Source organism: Schistocerca serialis, chromosome 4 (assembly GCF_023864345.2).
Source record: "Schistocerca serialis cubense isolate TAMUIC-IGC-003099 chromosome 4, iqSchSeri2.2, whole genome shotgun sequence".
Lineage (NCBI taxonomy): Eukaryota > Metazoa > Arthropoda > Insecta > Orthoptera > Acrididae > Schistocerca > Schistocerca serialis.
Genome location: NC_064641.1, coordinates 896632210 through 896644918, shown reverse-complemented (window position 1 = coordinate 896644918; position 12709 = coordinate 896632210). Strand labels below are relative to the sequence as shown.

Here is a 12709-nt window from a genome sequence, read left to right as displayed (position 1 = left end):
CCATCTGAGGCTATAGAGATTAGCAGCTGTTTTCCTAGTCCCACATCTTATACAATTCAGTCTGCACTGAGAAATATGAGGAAGGTTAAAGCCTATAAATTTGATAGTTGGTTTTCAGCTTGTGAGATGCCTTGCTGGGATGATGGTAACCATTCTGATTTACAGGCAACTGCAGGATTGAAACTGCTGGTTAACTGGCTCATGGTAGATCTCCAAGCTATCATGTACAGACTAGTTCCTTTATATTTTTGTCCATAACCAAGTGAAACCTTGCTATCTTCTAAAGTGAGGTGGAGTGATGTTGCTTAGCAACAGGAGCCATTGAACAGGCATAAGCGAAGCATATCAGATACAGTGCGCAGCGTCTGTCAAAACTGAACGTTCATTAAGTGAGTGTAGAAATAGTTGAGCCATATGTCTGAACAGTACTGAATGTACTACAGTCAGAGCTGTTGTTCATAAAATTGTTTGTGACAGTTCCCCAAGAATACCAAATAACTTCTGCAATAAATTATTGTGGTTCCAAAGATAGTGCCAGCAGGTTAGAAAGTGATGTCCAGGTAGTTTGGAATGAAGTTCCATTGTTATTCATTGTCTCTGAATATTACCTGTGGACATTAATTTGTGCATTTGTTGCTCATCTAGAATATTGAAACTTCTGTTTCAGCAGATTTGGTTTCAGCTTCCACTTTCTGAAATATTCATCTAATATACTCATGTCCACTACCACTCTTTCCTCAACCTCTGAGAGACTGGTCCATTTGGTCACTAGACAGACATCACTGACATGCGTAAATTTGAGAGGCACAGTTGCTGGTAGGTTGTGGATATAGAGCTTTAACAACGTAGGGGAGACAACTGAACCTCGAGATGAGCCATTTTTCAGTTTTTTGGATTTATTCTGCATGTGTTCAGAGTAAATGTGGAATATGTAGAACTGCTGTCACCAGTTACATTATAAGTCTTTATCTCCAGACTGTGCCACATGCTGCAGGCAGATCTAGGAACACATAATCACTTTTTTTCTTTCTTCTTGATGCCAGTTCCCATATAGGTGCTTAAGGAGATGACCTGGTCCTTGCAATTATGATTGGTGGCAGAATCCTGCTTCTTTTTCTGCTGAGATTAGTGTTTCAGTTGGCGATGCTATTCTGTTTAGTATCAAACTTTTGAGTAATCAGTATGTAGCAGAGAGTAGTGTAATTGGTCCGTCACTTTGTGGAAGGTCTCAATCCTTCCATGGTTTCAACAGTACAATGACATTAACTTTCTTGAAGAATGGTGGTACTCTGGCCATAATATGCAGCTGAAAAAGGAAGTAAGCCATTGTTTGGTAGCACATCCACAGAACTTGACCAGTTCTGGGAAAATGCCACAAAAGTCTGCAGACTTTTCACTCTGGTGGTAGTTTAAGCCTTCCTGCACATGGAAAGATAAAAGTGATTAAGCACAGAAATCATGTCACTGAGCCATTCGTTTCATCTTATGTAGTTCACTTTTGATTCTGTTATTAAATTTCTTACTGGCAGTTAATGTGGAAATTGAGGTAAGGTGATTTGTAATGGATTCTATATTAACCATTGCACAATTTCTTGATACTGTTGCAAGGAGTCCAATATATGAATGAAAGACTAGGCTTTCTTGCTATAATTACTGAAATTTATACTCTAAACAGTTTTCAAGAGTTCTGAAGCTGTTTCATGGGAGTTGATTTCTTTAAATTCAGCAGCAAGTCTGTCTGTTCTTTTCATTACACTCTTGTGTAATGTCCTTTCTGATTCTTTGTTGAATGCTTCTCTGGGCTGTTGCTTTAATCGAGTTACAAAACCTCTCATACTTCTCTGGAACTGGCTTAATCTATCTCATATTAGCATCAGTGTGTTTATCATATGTTTCCCTAATGGCTTTTTCAAAGTAACAAGGTCTCAAAACAGAACATAAAACTGAACTCCAGTATATGATGGCTGTGAAGGGGTTAATGAACGTTTGCCTCCAAATTCATAAATGTAGTATCATCAAAGTGGGAGAAGTGAATCACAGATTAGGTGAATAGTCCTAGTTTCACTAAACTGAATGAAATAAGCCATTTACTTTGGCATCATATACAAGACTTACATTATTTATTTGTATTTATATTACATTAATTGTAACATTCCTTTTTTCTTTGTCAGATCTTTCTAACTTGCACTAGAAGCGGTGCATAAATAAGCATCCATTTCAACATGACATGATGTCACATTATGTAACCTCATATAATATTATACAATGTCCTGTCCTATATCATAATGTATTTATCCTGAATGCCAAATTACACAAAGCACAGATAAGTGAATAAATAAATATAACATCTGTGCTCAACATGATGTCTGCTGCATCACATTTAAGTCTACTGATCACTTCCTTGAATGATTCTTGATCCACTGTAATCATATGTTTTTATCTGAAAGTAGGTTTCACATGCATTGCATTGGTCAGGAAATATACAATAGAATTATGAAATGCAAGCTTCAGCATTCAGTATAAAATATTTATTTTATTTTATGAACTAGTATTACAATCTGTCTCATAACACTATATCCTGTGCCAAGAACAATTTATTTATGCTATGGTCACAATGTAACATGATAATGATTTTCTTCACAGTTACACATATGTTGTTCACCATGGTCACTTCTTCAGTATGCTGCAAGTTATCTTCTGTTAATGGTTTTGATATAGAAGACAGTTCTTGCCCAAGTACGATTTCACTTGAAGAGGAGGATATAAATGTTATCTTATTTAACATGAACTAGCTGTAATAATAGGAAGGAGTGAAGGCAGTTTGTGGAAGCAGCATGTGCTCTGCAGGGCCTGTGATCGCTGAATATCTATCTATCTTGCTGTAATATAAATTTTATTTTCATCTGTTTTCTGATAGCCTAATAATAAATAAATCAAACATTGGATGTGAACTGTCAGTAATAACAGTCTTATACACCAGTAAATAGTTTGCCAACCAATATCTAAGAACCAGTTTAATAGTTCACCTTCTTTTGATGAGTGACGCTACATATATCCACACTGAGAGAACATTGCCAGGGTATGGATGAACATATACTGCAAGTGCAAATTCAGTTTCTTCATTCTCAGTATTATGGACACCTGTAGCTTTCACTGTCTCATTAATAGCTTCCATGTTGGTATATGGCATATTGATAGGAAATCCACAAACCTAAAGACATATTATACAATATTAGCAGATTAATGAACATGTAATTTTACTTTAATTTTTAGTATTTAGTATTTCTCAAACTTCAACAAAAAGAAGGGACAGGTTGATAGAAAACATCCAAAGGCATCAAGGAGTAGTAGTAGTAGTAGTAGCAGCTTTATTCATCCATAGATCTCTTTTTACACGGATATAGGACAGTCAGTAACTGAAGGAAATTTGTGTGTGTGTGGGGGTGGGGGGGGGGGGATGGGGGGGATGGGTGGGGGGGGGATGGGGGGGGCGGGGGGGGGGGGGGGGAGGATGATTGGAAGGAGTATAAAATTGACCAAGATTTGAATACAGTATGCAGGTTCATATGGACGTAGATTGCAACAGATCTAAGATGCGGAAATGAACAGCATAGACCAGACTGGCATGTACAGCTGCATCAAAGTAGCCTTTGGACTGGCTGCATCAACAATAGCACAACTGCACAGTATATATATGACACCAAATTAGATTTGATTATCAAAATCAGTAGACAGAATGGCATATATCACAGCATGAACATAAATATGCACAGTTGTATTTAATGGTTAGCAAGGGTTTCAAGCATATTTTATGTAAGACAATCCGTGCAGTAAGCCGTAGTTGTAGTAGTAGAAGTAGTAGGAAAATGAGGAGGAGCAATGGAAGGTAGAAAGGCAGCAGCTGCTTCTATAAGAAAAGACTTACATTACAAAAGTCAAAGAATTTGCAAGCATAAATTATGCAATAATGGAGCAACAGTTCCTCCAATAAGTATAGCAATACTTGAGTTGTAATTTTTGGTCTTTTCATTTCCAGTGGAAATAAATCTTGCAGATCTAATGATGTGTACAGATGATCATGAAACGAAGAAAAATATAACATCCCATGTTGGGAACTGATGAATATGTCCCAACTTTGCAAAGCAAGAAACTGGATGTACTAGAACAATTGGATATTACCAGTCATAGTGTGAGAAATACATAATACAATGAAATGAACAGCTTACAGGTGACACAAATATTTGTTTCACAAACTTTGCAGATCTTATTTAATGTATGTAATTATTATTAGCTTTCCATTCATGATGGGATCTGAATTTGCAGGCAACCACACATTGTTATACATCATCCTTGTTTATTCAATATCTTTTTGCTTTAATATTTACATTCATGCAGAGCTCACTTGCATTATTTAAATGTTGGTCTGTGGGAAGCGGCTTTCTAGAAGATACATGGTTTGTGTACATACAGGGCTGTTATTGTGACATTGCCGATACCTATGGACAACATACTCCATTTCATTTTATCTATATCATCAGTTGACAGTGATTAAGCAGGCACAACAGCAAGGGAAGCAGTCACATTATTTTATTATTTTTATTGTTCTTGTTCAGGTTTTATATTGGAGCTTTGAGGTTTCCTGTGCAGTATTTATGAAGATCAAGACTTGGCCTTTGAAACACACAAATTCTAGTGTTTTTTACATGGCAATAGGTGGCTGAGTTGACATTGTAACATTTATTTTTACAACCATGACCTCATATCCATTGTTGTTGTTGTGGTCTTCAGTCCTGAGACTGGTTTGATGCAGCTCTCCATGCTACTCTATCCTGTGCAAGCTTTCTCATCTCCCAGTACCTACTGCAATCTACATCCTTCTGAATCTGCTTAGTGTATTCATCTCTTGGTCTCCCTCTACGATTTTTACCCTCCACGCTGCCCTCCAATACTAAATTGGTGATCCCTTGATGCCTCAGAACATGTCCTACCAACCGATCCCTTCTTCTGGTCAAGTTGTGCCACAAACTTCTCTTCTCCCCAATCCTATTCAATACTTCCTCATTAGTTATGTGATCTACCCATCTAATCTTCAGCATTCTTCTGTAGCACCACACTTCGAAAGCTTCTATTCTCTTCTTGTCCAAACTATTTATTGTCCATGTTTCACTTCCATACATGGCTACACTCCATACGAATACTTTCAGAAATGACTTCCTGACACTTAAATCAATACTGGATGCTAACAAATTTCTCTTCTTCAGAAACGCTTTCCTTGCCATTGCCAGCCTACATTTTATATCCTCTCTACTTCGACCATCATCAGTTATTTTGCTCCCCAAATAGCAAAACTCCTTTACTACTTATGGAAAAAAAATCAGAACTTACCATTCAACTTACACAAAATAAGGGATAGTGGGATAATGTCCTTTATCCCATGCTGGAGCACTTGGGTGTCTAACTTATTGCAAAAACATATAAATGAGATGCCGGCACAATGTGATAAGCAGATCAAATCACTTCACTTACTACCTTAATGCCATTAACTAGCACCATGATCAATCGTAGCTAGCACCATATCAATCAGTTCTGAGGTAGAAGTTTAATGTACGTGCATACACTTAGTTCCTTCAACAAGCTTCAGATTCAGTATTATTTGGTGTATATTTTTGTGTTATACCTGGCACCCAAAACCAAATCAAAATCTTTAGTAGCAGGCCAGATACATTTCTTTTACTGCATTTAATTAACACATTATTGAGTCCCCTTGCATTTTTAATATAGTACATTGGCACATAGCACGAAGTGTGATTTTATTTGTTTTGCATAAATGATTGGCTTGTGCTTCACCTGCAACTATACATCTTGTTTGCATGTCATATTTTCATGTTTTACTGCAGTGACTGTGGGTTTGTATTGAGATGTCTCAATACAGCTTATCACCTGTGGTTTTCACATCTGCAGTGATGAGCAGTCAAACTCCAAATATACCAAGGGTCTCACTGACGGCTTCAAAGACTGAAATTACCCTTCACATTTCATCCAGAAATGGCTCTCCCACACCTTGTCTCCACAATCTTACACTACTCCATTCATGAATCATTACCACCCAGGACTGGAGTAACTGGATTACATTCTCCACCATGGTTTCAACTACCACTCATCATGTCCAGTAACGTCTATCCCACAGTGGTGTTTTACTGCCCATTCAACCTATGCAATGTCCTTGTCCATCCCTATTCCATTCCTGTGGCCAATTCCTTGCCTCATGGTTCATATCCTTGTAAGAGACCTAGATGAGAAATCCATCTCATATATGTCCTCCCACTACCACCAATTCCAGTCCTATCACAGGCCTCTCCTGCCCTGTAAAAGGAAGAGCCATCTGCAAACACAAATATATGGTACACCAACTTAACTGCAATCATGATGCAACATTCTATGTGGGCTCAGCCACTAACAAGCTGTCTGTCCACTTCAATGACCGTGGCCAAACAGTGCCAAAAAGCCAGCTGGACCACCCAATTGCTGTGCACTTCGATAAGCACTGTGTGCTTGACTTCAGTGACTGCTACGCAGCCTATGCTGTCTGGACTCTTCCCACTAAAATCAGCTTTTCTGAATGGTCCAGGTGAGAGCTCTCCCTGTGACATATTCTTCATTCCCATAACCCCCTTGGCCTCAACCCTTTGCTCATTCCTGCCCCCCACCTACCTCTATACCCTTCCCTGCTTCCATTCCAGTCTCACATGTGCCTCCCACCCATCCAGCTCATCTGCATAGTCCTTTCCCCTTCTCTGCTCCCCCCCCCCCCCCTCTCTCCCCAAATCCCCCCAACTACAGCTCTCCATGCTGCACTTAGCAGCCCACCATCCTTTCCTGCACAGTCCTACAGCAACGTTCACACAGCCTTGCTATGTCTCCCACTTCATGTCACTGTGTCAAACACTTTATATTATTATATCTAAAAACAAAGATGATGTGACTTACCAAACGAAAGTGCTGGCAGGTCGATAGACACAAAAACATACACACAAAATTCAAGCTTTCGCAACCAATGGTTGCTTCATCAGGAAAGAGGGAAGGAGAGGGAAAGACGAAAGGATGTGGGATATAAGGGAGAGGGTAAGGAGTTATTCCAATCCTGGGAGCGGAAAGACTTACCTTAGGGGGGAAAAAAGGACAGGTATACACTCGCACACACACACACACACACATATCCATCCACACATACACAGACACAAGCAGACATTTGTACAAATGTCTGGTTTTGTCTGTGTATGTGCGGATGGATATGTGTGTGTGTGCGAGTGTATAACTGTCCTTTTTTCCCCCTAAGGTAAGTCTTTCCGCTCCCGGGATTGGAATGACTCCTTACCCTCTCCCTTAAAACCCACATCCTTTTGTCTTTCCCTCTCCTTCCCTCTTTCCTGATGAAGCAACCATTGGTTGCGAAAGCTTGAATTTTGTGTGTATGTTTGTGTTTGTTTGTGTGTCTATCGACCTGCCAGCACTTTTGTTTGGTAAGTCACATCATCTTTGTTTTTAGATATATTTTTCCCACGTGGAATGTTTCCCTCTATTATACTTTATATTATTACATATTCAAAAAAGATTTTATGGAATGGAAGGAGTTGCCTAGTAGAGATGATTTCAGTTGGTATTTATAGTTAATTTTATCATGTATTGAAGTCTTGATATATCTGCCTAAGTAGTCAAATAGTTTCACAACTGAATTCTTTGTTACTTTCTGTGTGACATACATCACATTTATGAATGTTAGTGTTGTTGGTGAACTGACTGACTGTTGACATGAAACTTCATAAATTAATGAAAGTACCGTGAGGCTGACATCAGCATGCCCAGCTGTTTGAAGGTCTGTGAAACTTTTTAAAGTCTGATTTCCTCCATACAACTAAAAGCTATATACTTGCCTTGTGTGACCCTAGTATTTGTTGTAGTTCGTGAATATGTTCAGCTATACCCAATTCTTTGGATTTCAAAGATGCTGTCTCCATTTCAGGCAATAGCTTCCGTAAAATTGCAATACAGTAACGGTTCCAAATTGTCCTGTAAAAATATGTACATATTATTTAGTTCAAAATATGTTAGCCTCTCAGCATTATAATTGCTCGAAAGCATGTCTAGTAATTTCAAGTTTGCTGCAGATGCATATTTTATCTACAAACGAACTGCCAATGTTGTCACTGATCATAGTTCATCTGGAGACCATTGCCACTACCAGTTGCGAATAGCTGAAGAATATAATCATGCAGAAAAGAGATACGTCTGCTTCATGTGCTTTGGGGAAGAGCTTGTCTTCATTCTGTAGTGCTGAATTTGTAGCATGTTTGGCTTGGGTGTGTTGTACACAATATATGCACTCAGCTCATTGATATTGATTCCCAAAGTACAAGGTGATTCTAATTAAAGTTAAACTTTCAAAGCACTGTAGAGATAACACCACTGGTTAGAATGATGTCAAATTGCAATGGAACATTATTGGACAAAGGGGAAAACGAATGGCAGAACAACATAAATAGTTACAAAATATAGCAATAGATGGCACTGTGAGCATCATAATGTAATAGTGGTCAACTACGAATGACAAATGAATCATACAACAATGCCTAAGGTGTATGTCTGATGTTAAACAAACTGCATTACTCAGTGTGCATGGGTGTGCAGATGTGACACTGTTAATTATGTAATCCCATACACCACAGCAATGTCATATCACATCAGATGGCAAAAATCAGTTTTTAATTGTCCTGAGACCAAAAACTGCATAAAAAGCATCAATAAAAATCAAATCGGATTATTAATTTCCATATGACTGGCACAAAACATGTTGAATATGCTGTCCACCATTTTCTGCAACAGGTAGAAACAGAAACATCATGTTCCACAACTGATTGAAGTGTTTCCGGCATCACATTTAGAATGTGTTGCGCAATGCATGCCTTGAATGCAGCTAAGTTTGCAGTTGGAGCACTGAACACATCTTTCAAACAGCCCCACAGCCAGAATCACAGGGATTAAGATCAGGTGATCAGGACGGCCAGGCTGTAGGGAAATGGCAGCTGATAATTCTAGCATTTTCGAAATGGACTTCAGCAGCTGCTAAACTGGATTTCCAATGTGTGGAAGTGTGCCACCTTGCATAAAAATGATCCCATCCACACATCCACACTGTTGGAGAGCTGGAATGATGTGGTTATGTAAAAGACACTCATAGCACTTACCAGTGATGGTACAGGTAACAGAACTGGAAGCACCTGTCTCTTCGAAAAAATATGGCCCTATGATAAATGATGCCATAAACCTGCACCACATAGTGACTTTTTCAGGATGAAGTGGTATTGGTTGATTTGTATGTAGATTTTCCATTGCCCATATTCGACAATTCTGTGTATTGACACATCCTGTCAGATTGAAGTGGGCTTCATCTATCCATGCAAGCAAGGTCTCTCTTGCAGGTGGTTCAACAGGAAGCAACTCGTGCACATGGGTAATTTTGAATGGATAGCAGAGAAAGATGTTTCATAGGATTTTACGCACCGTGCTCATGAGTATGTCCAATGTTCAGGCAATTCTCCGTGCACTACATGTTTGCACACCACCTCTTGTCTCCTCCTGCATTGCTGTGGCCATTGCTTCCACTGATGTCGAATCAGTTTGTTTCCTCCCTCTACCAGGTTGCACATCAAAAGAACCCGTGTTTTTGAATTTCCAAATCATTTTCTCCAGACCTACAGCAGTCATCGGACCAACGCCTTTTTTCAAACCCTTCAGTGTCCAGAACTTCTGCAGAGTGACACATGCACAGCCATCATTCTTGTAATACAGCTTTAAAGCAGATCATGATCACGCATTGAGACAGTCATGGTGAATGTCGCAGATGCTAAAGGAGGAAAAGCCGTATACTCAACGTGTTTATACCCACTTCAGTGGGTCACGCACATGACAGGTGTTTTCATTTACGTATTCTGAGACGTACAGCGCCATCTATTGATCAATTTTCACACTATTTTTTTTCCTTCTGCCACACGTTTTCCCCTTTCTCCAATGATATTCTGTTGCCATTTGATGTCATTCTGAGCAGTGGCTTTATTTCAAGAGCGTTTTGAAAGTTTACCTTTAATTATAATCACCGTGTATATAATAATGCATGGGCAAATTTTATGACTGTTTAATGATACACAATGCTTCAATTAATGCTGTACACACACAAAAAAACACTTTTGTGTTGTTAGTTTACAGTCATCATAGGGTTTGCCAGTAACTAAATTATTCTGATGCTCATCTCTCACAAATATGATTCTGCACAGTCATACTGGTTGGAGACCAATTACAGAATTACTTACCCAGTGGTAAGATCTGTGTGTAATAGTAAAAGTGTGAAATACATTATATATTCTTACTTTGCATTATAAATTTAGATATTTTACAAAAGTTGTTGAATTTTTACTAGTTGCTGTGGTAAATCATTTTCTTGCATTGAATAGATAATGGAACCTGAAGACGATCTTACAAATGAGAAGGTGTAGAAATACTGTGATTACTTTTGTCAACTTTAAAAAGGCTTATGATTCAATGGGTAGGCAAACATCATTCGACACTTCAGAGGAATTCAAGATTGACAAAAAAAAAAAAACAAGATCAGTTATCCAATAGACATTAACAGGTACAACCTCCATAGATACAAGGCATATTTTTTTAAGTAAGTACCGTTTTGAAATTAAAAAAAGATGTGCTAAGATATCTCAATAATTTTATTTTTACATGAAAGCCTGTACATTAATCTTCGTATTGACGCCATTACAGTCTGATTCTTCCTTGTTTATGTTGGGTACTGAGTGTTTAAGATGCCTCTGATAATCGTGAGTCCCGCCGACTGTGAAGTACGGGCTGTTATAAGATTTCTTAGTGCTAAAGTCCTAAAAGTGATCGATATTCATCCTGAGATCTGTGCAGTTTACGGAGAAAACATTATGAGTGATGGAATGGTAAGAAAGTGGGTGAGAGCATTTAGAGATGGCCACACAAATGTGAATGATGAACAACGGAGTGGACGTCCTTTGGTCGTTAATGAAAGTTTGGTGCAGGAAGTGGACAATAAGGTGAGAGAAAACAGACGCTTTATGATTTCCTCCTTGCGGGATGACTTTCCTAATGTTACTCATAGTGTTTTGTATGGCATTGTGACCAAGCACTTGAATTACTGAAAATTGTGCGCACCTTGGGTACCAAAAATGTTGACAGACATGCACAAAACCAAACGTTTAGACCGGGCATTGACTTTCCTTGAGCGGTCCCACAATGATGGTGATGATTTCTTAAGCCAAATTGTTATGGGAGATGAAACATGGATGGCCTACGTCACACCAGAATCTAAGCAACAGTCCATGGAAGTTGAGCAAGGGCATCATTTTTCTGCAAGACAATGTCCGTCCGCATGTGGTGAATCGGACCAAAGATCTCATCACATCTTTTCGATGGGAAACTGTAGATCATCCTCAGTACAGCCCCAATCTTGTGCCCAGTGACTATCATCTGTTCCTGCGCTTGAAGAAACACCTCTTCGTCTTCAAGACGATGAAGTCAAAACAGTGGTGATGCAGTGGTTAACAGGTCAGGCGCCAGACTTCTATGAGGAGGGTATTAAAAAACTGGTACAACATTATGACAAGTGCCTCAATATTGACAGAAATTATGTAGAAAAGTAGATTAAGGTACAAGCTTTCATGTAAAAATAAAATTATTGAGATACCTTAGCATGCCTTTTTTTTAAATTTCAAAACAGTACTTACTTAAAAAACACGCCTTCTAAATTCATAGGACAAATGTTAGAACCATTTCATATTCATCCCGATGTTCATCAAGGAGATGGCCTCTTCAACCTTCTATTTAACATGGTTCTGGAAAAAACTGTGAGGACATGGGAAAGGAAATTAAGGGAATTCAACTTGAGAGTAAAAAAGAGCAGAGAATCATTTTGAACTGTTTGGCTTTCGCGAATGACCTTGTCCTTCTAACCAACAATAGAGAAGAAGCCAAACTTGCACTGGAGAAGCTTTACAAAATCTCACAGAAAACTGGACTACAAATCTCCTACAAGAAAACTCAATACACTGAAAGCAAGCCTGCAGATAATCTCCCCATTACAACTCAGTACGGGAAAGTGGCACAAGCTGTGCACTTAAAATATCTGGTAGAGATAATCCAACCATCAGGACAGAACTCCAGAGCCAATCAGAAAGATCTCCAAATTACAGAAAGCATATAAGCTCACTTGGAATCACTAAAATAAAAATCTATTTCTGTCAATGCAAAGCTAAGGCATTACAACACAGTTATTCTACAGGGTGCACTCTCTGCTGCAGAAACTACAGTGATTCATAGTCATACCAAAATCAGAGAGACTGAAAAACAAGAAAGAAAAATTCTGAGGAAAATATACTGACTAGTGTTTTATGAAGGAATTTGGATGAAGAGGACAACAAGAGAGAGATCTATAAAGAGATATAAACAATAATGGACACCTTTGGAAAGAGGAGAATGAAATTTTAAGGACATTTTGGTAGGATTAACAAGAACAGGCTCAAAAGGCAAATCTTTGACATAGCAAACACTAGCAAGAACAAGACAAAGGGGATAATTGAAACAGAAGATGTTAAGGAACTGGGAATCACATAAGACAACATAAACA

At 38.6% G+C, this 12709-nt stretch overlaps 1 protein-coding gene across 1 annotated transcript in view; it reads right to left on the bottom strand.

The window, feature by feature from the left end:
- Positions 1 to 2565: 2565 nt before the first annotated feature.
- LOC126473567 (coiled-coil and C2 domain-containing protein 2A) overlaps positions 2566 to 12709 on the bottom strand; it is a 574642-nt gene continuing 564498 nt past the window's right edge. Inside the window, exons 25-26 of the mRNA XM_050100701.1 lie at positions 7932 to 8067; positions 2566 to 3211 (exon numbers count right to left, since the gene is read on the bottom strand). Of these exons, the coding sequence (XP_049956658.1) occupies positions 3023 to 3211; positions 7932 to 8067 (325 nt within the window). The 3' untranslated portion in view covers positions 2566 to 3022. The remainder of the gene's footprint in view (positions 3212 to 7931; positions 8068 to 12709) is intronic.